The following is a 21,283-nucleotide window of genomic DNA, read 5'->3' on the forward strand; positions in this document are numbered from 1 at the left end:
AATAATAATAATAATAATAATAAAAAACGGTAATGACTGGGGAAGGCACTGGCAAACCACCCCGTATTGAGTCTGCCATAAAAACGCTAGAGGGCGTCACCCCAAGGGTCAGACATGACCTGGTGCTTGCACAGGGGATACCTTTACCTTTTTATAACAAAGGTATAATGATGCAAACAGGTCCAGAGAAAGTACGCATGGGTGAACCTTGGGCTACTCACAGTCCTGTTAGAACTGTTCTCACAGAGCAGTTTCTTTTAGAGCACTCTTAGGCTCACCCTACCTCACAGGGTATCTGTTTGTAGGGAGAGGAAGGGAAGGCAACTGTAAGCTGTTTTGAAACTCCTCCAGGTAGTAAAATGTAGATGTAAAAATCAGCTCTTCTTGAGATGCCATTTTATATAGACCTTGTGGAATCAAATGTTCTCATTGCATACCATAAAATGCTGGTTGAAATATGCAATGCAACAGAAAAAGGCTTTGATCATTTTAGTAAATGACCGAGATGTCAACTGGAACCCAATGGAAAATGGAACCCATTTTCCAAAGGAAGGCCTGCTATACTTACATTCCAAACATGGATTCAACTTCTCAGTGGCCAATGATATAACATCCTTTTCAGGGCATTTATTTGAGAGGACTTGAGAACATCCTGATTTTTTTTGATGACTCGTAGTTTTTGGCACCAGGCAAGCTTATTCCCGTTGCTTGTTTTCCTTTCACGTGTACTGCTGAGTATCTGACTCACAGCTCACACCAAAGATCTTGAATGTCATTAGACTCTATTGCAAAAGAAATCAATTCTGTAGACTGGGAAAACCCACACTGAAGAGCAAGTATTTCACTGGAAGGAGATGATGTTTTTCCTTAAAATAGCATGAAGTTGCAAGAGAAAAAACATTAATGCCTCCAGGTCATATCCAGAAGGGTCTGAGGATACACTTGCATTGTATTGCTCAGATATTTTACCTTTCTTGATTGTAGGCTGTTGTTCACAATGCTTTTTTGGGAGGCCGGGGGAAGGAAAATTGTGTAAGGCAGTGATTTTACTGTGGCTTACTTTGAACCTGCAAGCACCTTTGCATGAACATTAACTCAAGAGGCTTACCATGGGTTTTCATGTGTGTCAATTGCCATTCTGCTTTGGCCAAATAGACTATGATGTGTGTGTTGGGGGTTGTCATTTGTCTCCCTGGTTCACAGAAAATTAATGTTTTCTGTCCGGTTTCAATTTTAGCACAATCTGTTTTGGGACAAAGGAGGCAGTATAATAAAACATTGATCAGCTGCCTTTCTTCCATACAGAGCTCAAAGCAGCCTACCATATAGATTCTAAGCCTTATTTTGATTTATAAATAAGAATAGTCTTTTTTGCACAATTCTATAACTTCCTCAACCAAGATGCCATTTCCTGATGAAACACAATATCTTGTTTTTCCTGCTAAAATCTGATAACCACTGAAATTGAGAACTTCTCCCCTAAACAGAATCTTGCTGTTCCCTTTTTAAAAGAGGCAAAACCCAAAATGTAATGAACTCAGTTGGACTTAGTTTTGAGTAAAGGTGTATGTGATCAGACTGCAAAAAAGCTGCAAGGTAGATGGGATACTTTCAGAATCTGTAGCAGGCCTAGGTTTTTGAAAGGATACTAGTTGTGAGTTTGAGTTTATAATTTAACGAATGAAGGCCACAGTAAAATGTTGCCTTCTTTTAAAATTGCTTTTCATGTATCTCTTAAATTCAGCCATATCTTGTAAAAGCAGTATGAGATGTGAGTTATTGAGTAGCTAAGAAGCATGTTATAATAATCCACAACATTTTGTTATGGAATACATCTCTTGTGACAAACTTTTAAACTTGAGGACCTGCACTGTTGTTTATGAAGCAGAGCACTCCACTTTAAATGCCGAAGCTCTGAAATTCAACTTTATAGTGCAACTGCTTTATGAGACTGGCTTATACAATGACTTATGCAGAAGAAAGAGTTGCTTCTGTGTGCGTTTAATCTTTGAGATGTTTAAGAGGGCTTTGAAATAGTGGTTTTAATTTCTCCCTCCAATCCATAATCATTCCTTTGTTTCCCTCTCCACTTACTTTGTGCCAATTATATTCATTGTTCCTTTACTTAGGGACACTTCTTTAGCAATAAAATTATCTGCATGCCCATCTGTGGCAGACAACACATCAGAAAAGAAAGCTAGCAGTCTCAAAACTGGCCACCCACTTGAGGATGATCATGGGCTAAATGTTAAAGATTAAGGCATTCTTTCTCAGCTTTTGTTTTTGCCATTGAGAAACCCCTGAAATATTCTTCAGACTGAGAAATTGCAGAAGTGGTGTGCTCGTGCAGAGTGTGTTTGAGAAGCATAGCTGTGTACAGGCCCACCTGGGCCCCCTCCTGTTTCTACCCCCTTCAGACCCATCATTGGCCATTTTGGGAGAGGGTGGGTCGACATGACCATATATATGGTCGTATCCTCCGATAAATATTTAACAAACTTTAAAAATGTATTAAAAATTAATTAACTTCCGCCCATTTGGGAAACCCTTCCAGGGCCGTCAAGAAACCCCAGGGTTCCACAAAACCCTGGTTGAGAAAGCCTGGATTCAGGGAATTGGAACCTCCTAATCAGCAATACCTCTAGACCACCACCCCCTCCTTCTGTGGTATATGCCAAGAAAGCTAAGTTGGTGTATTTGTGACAGGCATAACTCATAAAGATGCCAGGTACAAAATTGGCCATCAGCTTCAGGATGATTGTGGGAGTTGCAGTGCAGAAGGGAATTATAGCATCCTGGTCCAGGTAACATCTGAAATATGCCATCTACCCCCCCTCCTGTCCTGAGCCATGAAGGTAATAAAAGTAATAACTAGCAACTTGAATTAACACCTGAGCTAGTAGTTTCTGTACAGTATCTTATGGTCATAGAAGTTCACCCTCCTAAGCACAATGTTTTGCAAGCTTCCAAGTTTTTTTCAAAGGCAGACACGTATGGCGCAGTGCTATATAATCTAACCTTGTAGTTACACTAAGTAGCATGGATCAACATGGCTAGATCAGTTGAATCCAGGAAGGGATAACCCAGGGAAAAAAGCAACAGTACTTTCTCTACCACTTGAATTAATTTCTTTAAAAAGCAATATATGGTTTTATGAGGTTCAGCATATCCATCTTGTGTCGCTTCATTGCCAGCTTCTTCTGCCCCTTTCACTTGATCACCATATCCTGACATAGTTCAGTATAGAAACATCCACATTTGGGGGCAGAGTCAGTAAAATACAGATCTGAATGCCATCATTATAGTGATGTCCTAAAGTTCCCTTAGTGGCTTGATACAGTCATTACAACCTTAGTGAGAGATCCAAGCTGTGATCTGTACCATGCTTAAGGGGAAAAGATACTGATTCTTTATTTCAGTCGGCAGGGGCTACAGCTGTGCTATTTGTGATACAGTTTAGTGGACACAAATGCATGCTATGGATAGGAAGTGGTTTGTGCCTTTCTTAGCGTAAAGGATTTATATACTACTTTTCTCCTCCAAAATCATACAAAGTAGCTTAAAAAGCAGGAGGATCAGTGTTCTTATGCTATGGCAATGCCGTAAAGAAGACAAACATTTGCTATTTATGTAGGTAAGAATTGTGGGGTTTTGTTAAGACTTGTGCCTGTTATCTGCAAATATTGTTTTTAGAAATTCAAGTTTTTTCAATACAAAATAGTGGATCTGTGTTATTTTGCACAGACAAGACTGATGTCATGATCAATTTGGGAGGAGTCTATACAACAATGAGGAGCCACGTGGAACCTTGGATTCTTGTTTTTACACCAAGACTATGCCACAGAGTATTGCATCTGGGTGTTTTGTGATCAGATTTAACATTTGGTGGATTCCATATTAAAAAGTTGTGAGGATTCCTGTTTTTATTTTTTCACCAGAATAATGCCATTTTTGACCAGTGAATTTTGAGGCGCAGCCAGTGGAGGTTGATGTGAAGAACCATCTTTCTCCCAAGCACCAACCTCTGTCCTCTGGCTGCTTGTCTACTGATTGTCCACCTGGTTAAGGTAGCCTGCCTGGCATCAACCATCAAGTCACAGATGATTTACGGCGATCCCATAGGGTTTTCATGGCACAAGATGACTAGTGGTAGTTTGCCATTTCATGTCTTTGCGTTGTAACCCTGGTCTTCCTTGGTGGTCTCCCATCCAAGTACTGATGATGGCTGACCCTGCTTAGCTTCCGAAATCTGATGAGATTGGGCTATCCTGGACCAATCCAGATCAGGGTGCATCTTCCAAAGCCAATGAATTTTCTGTCACAGTGGTCATCTTATGGAATGGATTGCATGAAGAAGGGCACCCTCCATAGGGTTCATTAGGAGATATTGCAAGAATCTATGCCCTCAGATCCATGTCACTGCATTACAGACATGTTTTTGTTTATCTTATTTGTTTGCATTATTCTCCAGTTCTGTAATCCTACTGCATTGTAATCTACCATGAGTCTCAGCCAGAAAGGTGGACTACAAATACCGTAAATGAAATAAATGGCTATGCCACAAAGTGTGTGGTTTTGTGGTACATTCAGTGGTATAATGTGGTACAGGACTCTCTGTAGTAATCATTAGGTTTAAAAAATCAACGCTCTAGGCCAGGGGTAGCCAACCTGTGGTCCTCCAAATGTTCATGGACTACAATTCCCATGAGTAATTGTAGTCCATGAACATCTGGAGGACCACAGGTTGGCTACCCCTGCTCTAGACCAGAGATTCCCAACCAGGGGTCCATGGGAACTCCACAGGGGGTCCGTGGCCTTTCCCCTCCTGCCCTAGTGGACCTAGCCACAAGCTAGGGAACTGGCTGCTTATGCCCAGAATGTTTGGTGGCTAGGCCATGGGTGTAAAAAGCAAAGTGGGAGGGTTGGGTGTGGTATGGTATGGGGCCGGGGGTTCCAGGCTGTCTTCTTAGCTCCTGCCCTTCTTTCCATCCTACATGAGGTAGAGCCACCATAATAGTACTGAAGGCAGGGGAAGAGAACAAAAGGAAGGCAAAGGATGTGGATGGTTGTGTCACTTTCGGGGGCATGGCGGGGAGGTATGGCCAGCTCACTTCACTTCAGGGGGTCTTTGAAGCCTGAACATTTATTTCAGGGGCTCCTTAGTAGTCAAAAGGTTGAAAAGGGCTACTGTAGGCCATCAGCTTCACAAGCTCCTTTACCCATATTTTTGTGGGGCACCCCATGAACACATGTGAGTTGATGCAGGATTTTGAGGGAAGTCACATAGGAAAACTGCCTTAGATTGCCCAGGCTGAGCTCATCTTGTCAGATCTTGGAAGCTAAGCAGAATCAGTCCTAGTATTTGGATTGGCCCCCAAGGAATATCAGGGTTTGTAATGGGTGTCAGGCAATGGCAGACCACCTCTGAATGTGTCTTGCCTTAAAGGCTACATGGTCACCATAAGCCAGCTACAGCTTGATGGTGCTTTCTGCCATCATGATGGTCTCACTGTGGCAGGACCATGAAGTGCTGGGTCCTAACCCTTCCCCTCCCCAATATGGATTTATTATTTATTAGATTTTTTTAGTTACCACTCATCCACCAAAGCGCAATCTGAACAATTTGGCCTTGCATGCCCTGAAGAAACTACGCAAATCTGTCAGGTCATGGGTGTCATCCAGAGGCTCGGGGCCACAACTGAGAAGGCTCTTCCCCTGGCAATAGCTAGCCAAGCCATTCCTGGGGGCAGGCACCTGCAAGAGACGCCTGCGTTCTCTGAAGAATTTTGAAACGTTGCCCTGCCTAAAGCAAACTGCAGCAGTCCAACCTGTATGTAGCCGTTGCATGGATTAATGTAGCCAAGCTCTGACCCGGACAAATAATGTGATGTGTGATTGGATGCTGGGTTCTTCCAGCACGTTTTGAATCCGAGGAGGTCCATCCAAGCACTGGGGCCATGGTTTTGGTGCTGTGATTCATTGGCATGGCTGTGATGTGAGAGCTGACAGGAAATGTCAAGGGTTCTGTAAAAACCAGGTGGTGCCCACTGGGGAGGAAGATTCGAACTGTGATCGGAACGTGAGTTTGTGTTCCCGTTGAAAAAAATCATGTGAATTCTCAGCAATTCATTCAGGATGTTACTTTTGCTCACTTTTACCAAGTGTGCGGGAAAAGTCAAGCGTTTTGAATTGCATCCTTATTTTGTATGCTCACTTCACAGGCTCTTGTCAGCAGATTCCCCTGCCAAGTCACTTTGATGTTCATGGACTATAATGTCCATGAGCCCCTGCCAGCAAAGGCTGGCAGGGGCTCATGGGCATTGTAGTCCATGAACATCTGGAGGACCACAGGTTGACTACCCCTGACTTAGATGATTTCCCCCTGCAATGTGTTCCTAGCATTGCAACATTGCAAGCGCCTTTGGAGAGGAGATAGCGAAAGGGCTAAGTACCTGCCCGAGGCTACTCCCGACCCACCCGCAGGTTGAAGCCCGAAGGCGCCTGTGGGCGGCCCACCTGGCGCCTTCTGCCGCCTCCCTGCACGCTCTTGACAGGTGAAGAGCCGGCCTCGGCCAGAAGAGGGGGACTTCCTCCGGCGCCGGCCTGCGCTCCCCGGTCGCCCATTGGCGGATCGGCGCCGAGCGATTTAAATATTACATGAGACCTTTTAAGGCCCGATCGGCGGGTGACATTCGGGAAGGGAAGGTGTCCGCCGGAGCCCCGGGGGCGGGAGATGAGTCGCAGCGACGGGGTTAGTTTCCTGCTCGCTTCCTCTTCAGCCTCCGTCCCTGCGCTTGACGTGAAAACTTTTAAGGTGGGAGGGAGGCCTGCCGCTTCTTAAGGTGGCTCCCGGAGATGGGGAAGCCGCCCACCTGCGCGGACAGACCGGGGGCTCTGGCGGGAGCGAGACGTAAGGCTTGGGGAGGGGGGCGGCGGGGAGTCCTGCGCCGGCCTGGGGGCAGCGTGGCCCGGGGATCCCAGCCGGCCGGCGGGGACGAGGGGGAGGAAGGCTGAGGTTCCTTTAAGGGCCTGCTTCCGCGGAGGGAAGGGGCGGGGGCGCTGTAGCCGGCCCTCTCCGCGTCCTAAAATAACCAACTTCCTTCCAGTGAAGTTTCTGGAGTTGGGGGACGGAGCGCGGGGCGGGGACGGCGAGCTCGGGGAAGCGGGCGGCGTGGATGGCCTCTCCGACACGCTCTCCCCCGAGGCAGGGAGAAGGAGGCGGCGGAGAAGCCCTTTCGCTTCCCGGGCGCCGTGGCGCGGCGGTCCCCGATGGTCCCGGCCGGGTCGCGTCCCCGCCAGCCTGGGCCGGGCTGTGCCGGTGATTGATCGAGTCGCCCCGGGAGAGGCGGCCGGGCAGGGGCCGGAGACAAAGGCGATGCGGAGCCTCCTGCCGCCGCCCGGCCCCCGGTAGCCGCCGCGGCCGCCGATCCGGTGTCCTCCCCCCCCCCCCGGCATCGTCGCGGAGCGTCCTTAAGCGGCGGCGCCACCTTAAAGAGCCTGATGACTTTTCTCGTTACATTGTAGCAGCGGAAAGAATGTCGGCGCGGGCCGTGGCTGACGTCAGAGGGGAGCAACGCAGAGCGGCGGTGGCGGCCAGCAGGCAGCAGCAGCAGCAGCAGCGGCGGCCCCGGCACGGCGGAGGAGGAGGAGGAGGAGGCGGCGGCGGAGGCGGCGAGAGCGGCCCCGCCAGCGCGACCGCCGCCAGCGCGACCACCGCCACCTCCGCGGCAATGGCGACGGTCGGGGAGCGCAGGTCCTTGCCGAGCCCGGAGGCGATGCTGGGGCAGCCCTGGAGCCACTGGGTCGATGCTGCTAAACTTCACGGGAACGACGGTGAGGCGGAGAAGCCCCCTTTTTCTCCCGGGCGGGGAGGGGGGCAGAGGAGCGGTCCTGCTTACCAGCAAAGGGTTAACCCAGCGGGGAGGGGGCGAGGGGAGGTCTCAAGGGGGTGCTCCAACCTGCCTCTAAGGCTCTGGGGGCAGGCATCTGTGACATACCCAGAGATTTGGTGACCAGGTGGGGGCGGGCAGGTAGGTGGAGGCTCCTGTTTAACCCTGGTCAGGCCCACCCCTCTGCCTGACGTGTGTCTGAGGTTTTAGGGCCGGTGAGCGCTCCTTGATGTGGCCCTGAGTCATTCAGCTCAGGTATCTGGACTGGACCTTTTTCTTTTTTTAAGCATGGATGTCAGGAGTATCACGGTGGGCCTCACGCATCCCGCAACGCCTTGACTTGAACCCGAAGAGTGGTGGTGTGTTTCCAGGCACATTGTTTGCGTGGAAGATGCATGCGGGTCTTGTTTACAGGTGTCTGTTTATAAAGACCTTCGGGCCAGGGAAAGAAAAGATTCTCCCCAACAAATGACTTGTTGTTCAGGAACCAACTCATTGGCGGTTCGGAAATCCTTAAAATAACTGACTGACAAGTAGCCCTGGTTGTCACATTTTCATCTGACACAACTTTTTGCTCTCTCATGTGCTTCTACTAGGCACTTTTGTGACAAAAGCTGTATTTGGGCAACTGAGTTCTTTAGTGTGTCAGTGAAAACACTGAAACGTTATAGAATAGTAGCTTATACAGGTATGTGTACTCCATCTTCGAATCCAGTATTTCTTATTTGTCACTTTGGATTTTGTACTCTGCCTTAATCGTAATGGGGAAACAAGTTAATAGTTTGCTTTTATGTCTATGACGGAGATTGCTGTTTATACTGCTTCATCTACCTTAAATTTTCTGCATCTTGATGCTTTGTTAATTAGAAGTGTGCATGAGAGGCAAAGGCAGGGACAGAATAGCTGCACTGTACATTTTTTTTTGTACCATGTCCTTACAATGGATACACAGGGATGGCCAGATTGTGGCTCTACAGATGAACATGGGCTACAGCTCCCATGAGCCCCTGCCAGCAGCATGCTGACGGACTTATGGGAATTGTAGTTCACAAACATCTGGAGAGCCACAGTTTTGTCAGTCCTGCACTAGATTGAAGGCAGGTAAAATTCCAGTATACTGCATTGTTCACTGTATGGACACTATTCCACAAAGATCCTGTAAATTGACAGTTTCCTTTCGTTGTTGCATTCTAGGGGCAGCCTTGGAAGAGAGTTTCAAGGAGTACGGGAAAAACCGCGAAGCAATGCGACTCTGTAGAGAAGGTGAGTCTACACAAAGAGGCATCCCACCGAGTAGGGAAGTCGCTGAGATTGGACACATTCGCTAGCCGCATCTTGTGTAGGCCTGGATTTGCAACCCCAGCCTGTAATGAGCCTGAAGAGGTTGGTTTGACTCAGCAGCTTGTTTCTGTCTGAAATTGTCACCGCACATGTCACTATTTGTGGTTAAGGGAAAGTAACAGTCCAAGCTATCCTAATAAAATCAGGGGTGTTCATTGATGAACGCTTCTTTTGTAATTAAACACAGATTAGGTGGAGGAGAGGCGGCAGCTGTCATGCCACGTCCAACATGGTAATGTGGAATTCTGTAGTGGTTTGTACTGGACCTACTTGATGGTCAGGCTCCATCCCACCTAGCCTTTGACAGGCTTAGGAAGTGTGTGTGTGTCCTATTGCGATTAATTAGAAGTTCCCATGGGGGACTGAAGTTTAGGAGGCAGCTGACAGTGTTGCTTTCTAGGACAGGAAAGGGGCAGGCTTAACGTCAAGAGGCACATTATCTGTGTCAAATTTTGTAAGAAGCCCTTGCCCATGAAGAAGAGTTGGTTCTTATATGCCGCTTTTCCCTACCCGAAGGAGGCTCAAAGCGGCTTACAGTCGCCTTCCCATTCCTCTCCCCACAACAGACACCCTGTGGGGTGGGTGAGGCTGAGAGAGCCCTGATATCACTGCTCGGTCAGAACAGTTTTATCAGTGTCATGGCGAGCCCAAGGTCACCCAGCTGGTTGCATGTGGGGGAGCGCAGAATCGAACCTGGCATGCCAGATTAGAAGTCCGCACTCCTAACCACTACACCAAACTGACTGTTTTCTCCACCCCTGAAATTTTGATCTACAGAGCCATATTTAATCATCAGAAAATGCTTACAATCATTAATATTTTTTTCCCAGTAGTCTAAGGGAAGTTCAGGTTAGAGCCTTATGCATTGAAGCCAAGTAGGAAGAGGGAGGGGAGGGTAGATGCAGCACGTTATCATCTGGGAAGGGTGGCAGCTTCAATGCCAACTCTCTTCCATTCGGGTAAACTTCCCTTCCTCAGCTAAAGACAACTGTTTTGTTGTTGTTGTTGTTGTTGTTGTTTACTAGTTGTGACCATTCTAGAGGCAGCATTCTGACAAACTACTAATGTGTAATATTTTTAGACCACTGTTTTTTAAAGTGGGCTGGAATATTTACAGTGACCATCGTGCCAAGTATGTTTTAGGGTGAAGGGTATTTTGACAATCCCGGAGAATGGATGAATTTGTTGACGTTTTCAGGTCCTTCTAGCTTCTTCCCTGCCATCCTGAGGAATCTTTGAAGTGTGTTTAGGGTATTATCAGGCCGATTATGCTGAAAAGTACTCAAATATGCATGACAATCTGAACCAATATATAATTTCCCCTACATATGTGCGCTGTCTAGGAGGTTATGTGTTGGGCGGCCTCACAAAGAAATTGGCACATTACTAGTAACATATTTAAAGGAGAGCTGAAGAGCTACATAGAACTAAAGCCTGGGGATCAGTGAAGCACCATGAACTATTTTGCTGGTAATCACTGACACAGCAGTCTTTAGCGCTGGACTTTAACTTTAACATGTAAATAATCTGAACCCTGGGGATAGTCCGAGCTTGTATTGGGGGAGATGGACCAGGGGCAGGTGGTAAACAGTTGAAAAGGAGTCTGAACTTCGGCAAGAATAAATTTCCTTACCTATTGAGGCAGCATTAATAGTAACTTCAGGGTGTATTTAATTTTACTGCATTTGTCGTTCAACTTTCTTTAAAAGTCTTGTCATTCAGTAATAGAAACACTTAAAATAGTAAAAAATATATAAATCAATATTGGAGTACCAGTTAATAAAAAGGTTCTTCTAGAGGTCTATTTTACAAAAACTGCAGAAGGTCTGAAATGTAAGCATTTTCCTAATATGCTCTGTAAAGCTGTTCTACTAGGGAGGAGCCATGGGGTGTGGGGGGGACACATCTAAGTGCATACTATGATAGACCTTACTTATCAGGAGGGAATCTTCAAAAGCCCTTGTTCAGATAAACAGAGCTGTAATAGAGCATAATGAGAAAAATAGCTTTGTGGATACAAGGTCATGAAGGGCTTTATAGGTAATAACCAGGTCCTTGAATTTAACCTGGAAAGTAATAAGCAGCCAAAGAAGTAATTGCAAAATGGATGTTACGTGATAGATCCACCATGTTCCTCATGATAACTGGGCTGCATTATTTTGCCCAAACTGAAGATTCCAAATAGACTTCAAGGGCTGTCCAACAATAGTCTCGTCTCGAGGTTACTGTGGCATCGGTCACTGTCACCAGATTGCATGGGACAAGCCCAAGCCTCCATGCCTGGTGAACATGAAGGACAGGATTTTTTGCAGAAACAGCGCTGGATCTAGTAAAGCTTAAAGATTCTGGAGTCGGCAATGGCCAATGGCACCCCATCAAATGTGGAGAGTGGACTTACTATTATTCCGTACACTGACCCGAATTATCTCGATGCTGCCTGAATCTGATTTCACTTGTTTGCCTTTAGTGTCTTAGTCATGGCAATCAAGCACTTATTTAGATAGGTTAGGGCAGCATCAGGTGGGTTAGAGAGAGAGCTGGTTATTATCGGGATAGTGTGATGACACCCAGTACCGAAAACCATGGCTGGTATCTTCTGGGGCTTTTGTGTACAAATGAAAAAGCTTGAGTGATAAGAATACCCCACAAAGCTGTAGGGGCCAAGTACTGGGAATTCTGATAATTTGTAATAGTAGACCAAGCCTGTCTGCTTCATGTAGGTTCACAAGACATTGTGGTCTGTAGTCCTAGTTTACAAGGCAAGAGCAAACCATTGTTGGCAAGTTGAACCGTAATGGCTTGCTGAAGCCAGGAAGTAACTAATTTTGCAGCACACAAGGGGAGGATGAAGAGGCTGTGTGAGTGGACCAGAGGCTCCAACACTTGATTGCATGGTGCCAAAACATAGTTTGGCATTCCGTCCAAACCATGCCTAATGATGCCCATGGCTTGTCTAATTCATACAACTTTGATGCAATAGCAGCACCTGGAAAATGTCTATAAATATACTAACCTTAAAAGAGCCAAAATCAATAAATAGGGCCCTTTCAGGGTAAACAAAACGTTTAGAGATAGAGGGAGTGCATTTTCAGGTTTCTGGTTAGGTGAGATTAATGCCAGTTCAATTGTTTTTCAGAGAGCTGATACATAAAATGCTTCTTCACTGCTCATATGTGCTTTTCATTGTGGAAGTCATTTTTGTTTCTTTTGTACATCCATCATGGGAAGGAAAGTATCCTGCATTGAAAGGGGGGGGGGAGAATGAAATGCACTGATAGAAATGATATTTGAACCGTTAATTTCTCCATGAATTAATTGGACCTTGTGGCAGGATCGTCTATCTGAGTTAGCATCCTTATCACCACTACTCTGGCATCTTTTAGTGCTGGTTAGAATTGCATTCCCATGCTCTCATAGAATTCTGTAAACACAAATGCCCTAAGATCAGGGTCATTCCTGGTTCTAAATATACTTGAGAAACAGGTTGTATTTTTTAGGATAAACAAACAGAAAATGCTATTCAGCATGTAATTAACATGCCGATGTCTGCTCGGTTAGAAGACTTGAAAAATATGTCATGTTCATAGTTTAATGCATTGTTATTTGATAGCAACCACCTCCGAAATATCGGGAGTCGTTATGTCAGGAAAAAGTTCTTCCCTTCATATCCTGCTTGAAATCTCTACTGGAATATCAAACTGGCCACTTAGACTGAGGCTCTACACTAGATGGACAAATCAGTGTATTTGTTGTTTGCTTGCCTTCTTAAGAGTCTTGCTCTGGAGAGCTTACAATTAAAACAATCTAGCTGACTTTAAAAACAAGTCATTAAAGAAGGCAGTTGGGAGCATATATATAAATATAAACTATCCATAAAACAGAGGCAAACCATGGGCAAGTTGGTAAGATAAAACACCAAGTTAAAAGCCTGATTAAAGAAGATGTGTTTTGGCCTGGCACCTAGAAGGAAGTAAAGTAGGCATCATGCAAGCCTCAAGCGGGACGGCATTCAAGCAGCAAGGTGCCAGCGCGGAAAATGCCCTGACTCTAATCGCCACCTCTGTAAAGAGAAGCAGATCTTAACTGGCAGGTTGGATAATTTGGGAGGGAACAGCTCCCAGAAGTAGAGGCTTTTACCTTTTTGGAGAGAAGCTGCACCTTCCTTACCTGTTCATTAGCTTCCTTTATAGCCCACCTTTCTCACTGAGATTCAAGATAGCTTACGTGGCGTAAAGCAATGCAGTCAGATGGCATGAGAGGTCTAATAGACCATGTAGAACCACTGGGATTACAGAATTAGAGATGGTGCAAAATAGTATTAGATATACTAATATAATTTAAAATAATAATTTATAATTTATGATAATTTATCATCTCTCCCATCTTTGCGGGTTTGGTTTTCTGTCTGAGGTTCATTTTCCTGGGCCTAGATGATACAAGTCATTTCCAGGCTGCTTATTAATATTTAGCATTCGTATTGATCTTTGGATGGATCAGGGTGCTTCAGATCTTTACAACAACCCTCTAATGTTGGATCATAACAGCTCTGGAGAGCAGATGAGGGTAAACTAAGGCTGAGAAAACAGGTTTGCTTAAAGCTATTTAGTGAGATCATGGCACAGGTGTGATTGAAATTCCCTGGTTGATAGCACTGTCAGTCTGTATGCTATACCAGTTCTCTGTATTTAATGTAATGTATCATGGCAATATTATAGCAAAAGCTCTGATTTCCTGGAACTTAAAAGAGCACCAGAGGTTGCAGACTTACACACTTGAATGACAGTTTGAATTCTCTGCAGCTTGGCAGAGGCAAAATATGTATATGTATATATGGAGTACCATTTAAGTCTAAATTTGAAGCAAATATAAAAATTGTTTAGAAATGAAATTCAGAAAACCAGTATTTTTCCCCCCTACAATTACTATTATTTATTCAAAATTCATTAACTACCCCTCTCTGCATTTAGCTCTGCATCCAGGCTAAAATGAACTCAAATGAGGTTAGAAAAATAAAATCGTAGTCCAAAGTGAATTTTTGTGGGTGTGTTTTTAAAAAAAATGCTAACAATCATGATTATTTTTTTTAGCTGTAACTGAAAACTGAACCAAGAGCCTGTTGTATCCTTTGTAGCTCAGCTTGCCAATCTTTTCTGTAAAATATTTTATAAATAGATAGGTAAAACAGGTAGATCAGTTGGCACAAAACTAACTTGTGTTTAATGTGTTCATTTGTTTTTTTTTCCCCCTTGTGCTCTCATAAATTCCCCTGTATCAAAAACATCTTGCAAAATCCCACTGGAATTAGGGAGTACTCCACAATGAGTTTGAGTTTGTGTTTTAATTGTTGCTGATTTTGTTAGGCAGCAGTAGAGGCAAGGCTTAGGAGTTGGAATCCAGCAGAAATATGGGCTCATGTTGCATTTTTGTACACAGAAAAACATGCTTGTGTCGAATGTAGCTATGGCCGGGCGACCTTTGGGAAGTGATACAGATATTTGCTTCCTGATGCATATGTCAGAATTTGTTTATCTGGTTTAGGCAGTCTTAGTAAAGAACTGGTTCTTGAGGCAGCTCACGAGGTTCAGAATAAAAGTCACAGTGACAAGTATCGTAAAATATTAAAATCTAGGACAAGCAAGGACATTTTAAAAGAACGCAGATTTAAAGAGCTCTGCCTGCCCCTTGGCTCTTCTGTTGCTTGCAACTTTTAATATAAGTGCATTGGCATTGCAAACCTACTCTTCATGCATCTGATAAAGTGAGTTCTGTCTTACAAAAGCTTTCACTAGAATAAACTTCATTAGTCTCTGAAGTGATGGTGGACTTCTGTTTTATTAGAGCCAGAAAGTCATAATAATCCTGTATAAAGGTATGAATCTCCCTGTACAGAAGAATAACTTGAGAGTTGGGCTTGAAATGGTCAATCAGCTCCATTTCTCTGCAGGTTTTTTTTTTAAATACTTCCTGCCAAAGATTTAAATCGCAACCCCAGCTTGCTTTGGCACAGTTTTGAGCATCAAAATAATTTCCTGCTGTTCTTCCTTCTAACCTAATAGTTGTGTAAAGGAGTATGTATAAAACTGCTTGTAATATATATATATACACAGTACCTAACCATTTACTTTCAAGATATTCCCCCCCCCCCCACAAGGAATGAAAGAATATTTTGGAACCAGATTCCTGTTTTAAGTATTATCCTATTATAAAATCCAGAATTCAGCATATCAAAACTGCTGTTCAAATGTAGTTCCTTTTTCATATATATATTTTACCGTGTATATACTTTGTTATTGCGATGTCACGTCCGACTGATCGCGACCCTATGGACAATGATCCTCCAGGCCTTCCCGTCCTCTACCATTCCTCGAAGTCCATTTAAGTTTGAACCGACTGTTTCAGTGACTCCATCCAGCCACCTCATTCTCTGCCGTCCCCTTCTTCTTTTGCCCTCAAGCGCTCCCAGCATTAGGCTCTTCTCCAGGGACTCCTTCCTTCTCATGAGGTGGCCAAAGTACTATATACTTACTCGGCATATACTTACTGAGGTGATTTTGCCTCAGTTCCACTGATGTGAATGACCCTAAATAGTGTTCCATTAATTAAAATTGAGTATATGAGTTATCACTCCTGCAGGGTTGTTTCCCCCCTCCCCTTCAATCTGATTATGGCAAATCTAGAACCCTGTAAATGTAGTTGATTATGTGGAGAAACAGCAATGCCTCTGCCAAAGACACACTGGGTGATCTTAGGCAAACAATTCTATTGGATCCCATAGAGGATTGTCATAAAGAGAACAATGGGGAGGCATTTTTGCAGAATCTCCTCTCCTGTTGCGGACTTCCCTGTACTGTTCCTAGTGATCTGGGGGTTCTCTTTTCCCAAGGAGCAGCATTTTAGGGGAATATTTTGGCCTGCAGTGAGGGAGAGGAGGTGAAAAAGTCCTTCACTCCATAGGGAAAAAATTCCTTCCATCCACAAAAGTCTCTGGTAGACCCAGTGTATTGTCTGTGTGCAACATGTGCAATATGATGATGATGGCAAGGAACTACAGTATTTGCTGGCGTATAAGACTACTTTCCCCCCCTGAAAAACATGCCTCCAGGTGGGGGGGTCGTCTCATACGCCGGGTGCACTTCAGTTGGGATAGACATAGCTGCCCATAGTACTGTATTTTGAGTGGAAATGTCGTCTTATATGCCCAGTCGTCTTATACGCCGGCAAATACGGTACTACTTAGGTTTGTTGTAAGAATTCCAGCAAGATCATATTTTTTTATGTACAGCGACCTTTTTTCTATCATTCCCTGTAGGTCTCCCATCTGGTCACAGGCCAGACCCATATTCGTTTAGCTTTACTATAGTTACCGTGTGTCATCTACCTGGGACCTATCCTGATATTAAGAATAGTTTTCAGAATTGTGGTGTTTGAAGATTGCAGCTGTAATCATGCTTGCAATGGCTTTGGAGAGGGGAAGCTGCTTGTTTATGTCAGAGGGCCTTTAAGCAAGAGCTCTGGGTTGATCAGGGTTCTCAGAGACCTCATGAGCATAATCACAGTCTTGATGATGATGATGTTATCCATTCAGTCATGTCCGACCCTCGGCGATTTTATTGGGAAGTCTTCGCCATGCGCCCGTCTCTGACTGCATGGGCCATCGTTGGTGAAACATTCTTAAGACAATCACTATAATTTTCAGGAGAAAGAGAGAATAATTTGCTAAGTATATCTGAGATCTGACAAGAAAACTTATCAGCCATTCATTATTTGGCTTTGAGTCCAGGTTTTTAGCTCGATTCAGGTGGGTAGCCAGGTTGAGAACCAGAACCACAAAAAAACCCAACTGAAGTCAGTCAGGACCTTAAAAGGTTCAATGTCTGTATAACAGTATCAGTTAATTACAAAATTATATGACCTTTATTGCATGCAACTTGAATTTTAAAAAAAATCAAAAACGTACACAGCCTATAGGCTATTGCAAGAACAATGTTATGTGCACTATATATCAATGTAGACCTAACACGTTTCAGCCCGTGTACGGCCTTCTTCAGAGGTCTTATTATAACACACATTTATTCATGAAAAATAAGATATGTATAGCAGCCGATAAAACAAGCATGATAAGAGCTTTAGAATGACACACTCCATCAAATAGCTGAAATGGAAGAGGCCTCTTTACTCGTTAGTTCTCTTCCAAAGGTGGCCAGAAATTTCAATTGTGTATTCAATTGTTAGTGCATGTATTGTAAAGTAAAGCTTATCAGCCATTAATTATTTGGCTTGCGGTCCAGGCTTTTAGCTCGATTCAGGTGGGTAGTTGGGTTGGTTTGAAGCAGCAGAACAAAGTTTGAGGCCATTTACCAAGTTTTATTCAAGGGATAAGCTTTCATGTGCACGCACACTAGCTCTTGATCTCACTGTGGTTTCTCTTAGCATTACTTTTGTCTTAAAGGTAAAGGTAAAGGTATCCCCTGTGCAAGCACCGAGTCATGTTTGACCCTTGGGGTGACGCCCTCCAGCGTTTTCATGGCAGACTCAATACGGGGTGGTTTGCCAGTGCCTTCCCCAGTCATGACCGTTTACCCCCCAGCAAGCTGGGTACTCATTTTACCGACCTCGGAAGGATGGAAGGCTGAGTCAACCTTGAGCCGGCTGCTGGGATTGAACTCCCAGCCTCATGGGCAAAGCTTTCAGACGGCTGCCTTACCACTCTGCGCTACAAGAGGCTCTTACTTTTGTCTTTTGTCTTACTGGGGTGTATCATGCACAGCTTATCCACCAGCCTAACCAGGGTGGCCCTGTAGTGTCCTTGTCAGCTGCTCAGTTGTCTCCTTTAAAGACAGCAGAGTGACTTGTCATGGTTCTGGTGTTTGCATCTGTTTCCCTTACAGTCAACTTTTTAAAGTGTTTATTTTGTCATGATTCAAATTACAGTTTAATTTTCTAAGCAGAAGCCTATAATACAGTGCAAAACAAAATAATGTAGTAGAAACAAAAAAGGAATAGGGGGGAAAGGCTTTTGAATGCAAAGCCAGGCTTCTCCTGCTTTCTTTATGTGCTAGTGGATCTTCTTCCCTGCTCTTGGCTACAGTTCTTAGGCCTAATGGCCCTTTAGTTCATGTCTCTGGGGATGATCAGACTTTAAGTATCTATAGTAGAGGAGAAACAAACTCAGCCAGGTTTTACTAGTCAGCGAGTAGGGTGTTTCCCGGTTCCACAATCCAAGCATATAATTTATTTCTGTAATTATTGAAGCTATTTATTAGCTAGCTTTCTACCTCACAGAACTCAAGGCAACTTAAGAATGTAAATAAAGCAACAGTTGTAACTCAGGTAAAAGCTGAGAGTTTAAACTATCATATTTCATGTGTGTTATGAGTGTTGTTTTATTTATGAATATATAAAAACTAAATTAGCTAAATGCAATCTTAATTAATACTGTTATCACCTGCCTCCTGAAGATGAAAAGCGAGGGGTCCATGCATACTACCCTAGGGAGGCTGTTTTATAATTGTGAGGTTGTTTCTCAAAAGACCCTCTTTCGGGTGACCACCAGCCAAGGGGCCATGTTAATTCCCAGACCAGGATGTATAGATTAAGAGGGCCCTTCAGTTACCATGGCCCCAAGCCACGTAGGCCTTTTAAGGACAGCCAACGCCTTGAATCTTGATTGCGGAATATGGTCTCAATACTCAGTTCAGCACATAATCCACTTTGCCACGCCGCCTCACTATTATTTTACAGGTTGTCTAGTGGCCATTAAATACTTTCATTGCGCCATGAGAAAGTATCTTCGGGACTAACTTTGTAACTATAAAAACAGTGTTGCAATTAAATTTTTACATAAAATGGTGCACCATTTTTTTTCTTGATGGGAATTCAGGGCATCATTGTGCAGTTACTTATTTCAAGTATTCATACTGTAGCCTTCTGATTGTCTCTGAGTGGCTACCAACAAAAATTTAAAAAGCAGTACAATATCTGCAGCTCAATAGTGTTAGAAGGAACAAACTTATCCGACAATCGTCGAACCAAAAATATACCCTTCAGAACTTGTGCGATCACCCACAGTACAATTTTGTTACTCAACAAGTATCAAAACAACTTTGCTTTTTTCAGAATTCCTTAGTCTAGATCAGCGGTTCTCAACTGCCATAACACAGCAACCCCAACTGCGGCGGAGGCGGCGCGTGTGCTTATGTGCAGGCACACAAGCGCACAACGATCTGGAGGAGGCCAGTGCCATGGTGCCTCCGCTGCCAGCTGCCGTCACCAACCTCTCCTGGCAACCCCACGGAAAGAGCCAGGTGACCCCACTTGGGATTTGGACCCCAAGGTTGGGAACCGTTGGTCTAGAAACCCTCAGCAAAAAAATCAGGTCTCATGTAAGGATTTGTGGGGCCTGTAGCACCAGAGCCGGTTTAAAGATTTGCGGGGCCTTAGAAGATCTCAACTGGCGCTGTTATTGGAAGCAATTGACACCTTAACTTTGCTGACAACATTTCTCGAACCCTGGTGGGATGCACAAGCGCAGTGCCCCAATATCTAGGGGACCTTCACACTTCTGTGGCTTGTGGTTTGCATGCATGTTCAGTGAGTGATACACATGCCCAGTTATTCACAGAGCACGTATATCGCCCTTTTTCATTCTTACAGGCCATGTAAGTGTGAGGACTCGCTAACTATCACGGTGTGAAGGCCCCTAACTGTACAGGACTGCTGGGCCCCTGGAACCACGGGACCTGTAGCATGTAATACATGCACTACTAGGATAAACAATCTCTGCAGAAAGTCCAGAGTAGCCAGATTTTACACGCTTTCCAGGAGGCTAAGGAAGGAATTTCGTGTATTGCCTCAGGGAGGCTATTATGTAATACGGGTGCAATCACTGAAGGAGCCTGAGGCCTGCCAAACTCCCTGTGAGGAAAAGTTGGTGAAGAGATAGTTGGACTGATCCAAGCCTGTCGGAGTTTTTTTACCTGGAGAGGCCACTCTGCGTGAGTCATGAAGGACATAGAAGACAGTCATTTGGAGTAGAAACTAGAAACAAATTGTAAGTGAATGGGCTTGCATCAGCAGACAGGCAGCTACATCCTGTATCAATGGGAGCTTATTTGCTTTCCCACTTTATTTGTCCCCTGCCTCCATCCCCAATGAAGAACCAAAGGAATTTACATTGTTCTCCTGTTTTCCATTTTATGGTTAGGCTGAGAGCATGGGACGGCCCCAAAGTCACCCAGCCTGCTTCCAAGGCAGAGCAGGGATTTGAACCTGGGTTTGTCACAGCTAGTCCCACACTCTAGCCCAGGGATCACGTGAGAACTCCTCAGGGGTTATGCTACCTTTCCCAGTTGTTCGGATGGCCACAGACATCACTAGACATCACTGAAGCCCACTTCCCCTGTTGTTCTACAGGGCTAGTCTTGTTCTCCACAATGGAAACGGCAAATGATAGATTGATTGGGTGGCTCTTGCATCTTGCTTCTGCGCCCACTTCTCTGAAGGAGAATGTCACCACTTTTGGGGTTCCGCAAAGCCTAAGAAATATTTCAGGGGTTCCTTTATGGTCAAAAAGTTGAAAAAGGCTGCTCTAGTCATTACAGTGAACCAGCTTCCAAGTTGTATTTCAGGACAGACCCACGTAGGACATGTTATAGTAATCCAGCCTACAGCATATGATATATGATAAACAAAACAATTACAGCAATTGGTCAGTGATGTGTTGGGAAAGAAGCACAGGGGGCACACCTTTGATTCAAATAGAGCCCCTGCAGCTCTCGGGAGCCCCGTCTGATTGATAGGACCTCCATCCGATGGATCCACAGGAAACCCCAACTCATTAAAAACCAAAAACATAAAAATTAAATGTATTGTTTGGCTCCCAGTTGCGAGATCTTGCTCGACGGTCCACTGAGTATGGAGTTAAAATATCAGCAGGCGTTCAAGCCAAAGCCTTGCTAGCTGAGAAGACCGCTTCCTTCCCTTAGATATTCGTAGAGGACTGTATGCTGAATCTGCTCTTGGGTTGGAGAAATAACAACTGCAAATAACAGTTA

The 21,283-nt window shown here is 44.6% G+C and overlaps 1 protein-coding gene across 9 annotated transcripts in view; it reads left to right on the forward strand.

Moving 5' to 3' along the window:
* ATXN7 (ataxin 7) overlaps window positions 1–21,283 on the forward strand; it is a 132,592-nt gene that overhangs the window by 47,151 nt on the left and 64,158 nt on the right. For 4 of the 9 annotated variants that reach the window (XM_077325045.1, XM_077325049.1, XM_077325043.1 and 1 more), the window contains 2 exons: window positions 7,525–7,833; window positions 9,084–9,152. In XM_077325045.1, coding sequence (XP_077181160.1) covers window positions 7,536–7,833; window positions 9,084–9,152 — 367 coding nt within the window. In that variant the 5' untranslated portion in view covers window positions 7,525–7,535. Of the gene's footprint in view, window positions 1–6,521; window positions 6,752–6,840; window positions 6,911–7,524; window positions 7,834–9,083; window positions 9,153–21,283 lie in introns of those variants that run through there. The other 5 variants (XM_077325048.1, XM_077325047.1, XM_077325050.1 and 2 more) reach the window with 4 other exon arrangements.

The sequence above is a fragment of the Paroedura picta genome, chromosome 3 (genome assembly GCF_049243985.1).
Source record: "Paroedura picta isolate Pp20150507F chromosome 3, Ppicta_v3.0, whole genome shotgun sequence".
Lineage (NCBI taxonomy): Eukaryota > Metazoa > Chordata > Lepidosauria > Squamata > Gekkonidae > Paroedura > Paroedura picta.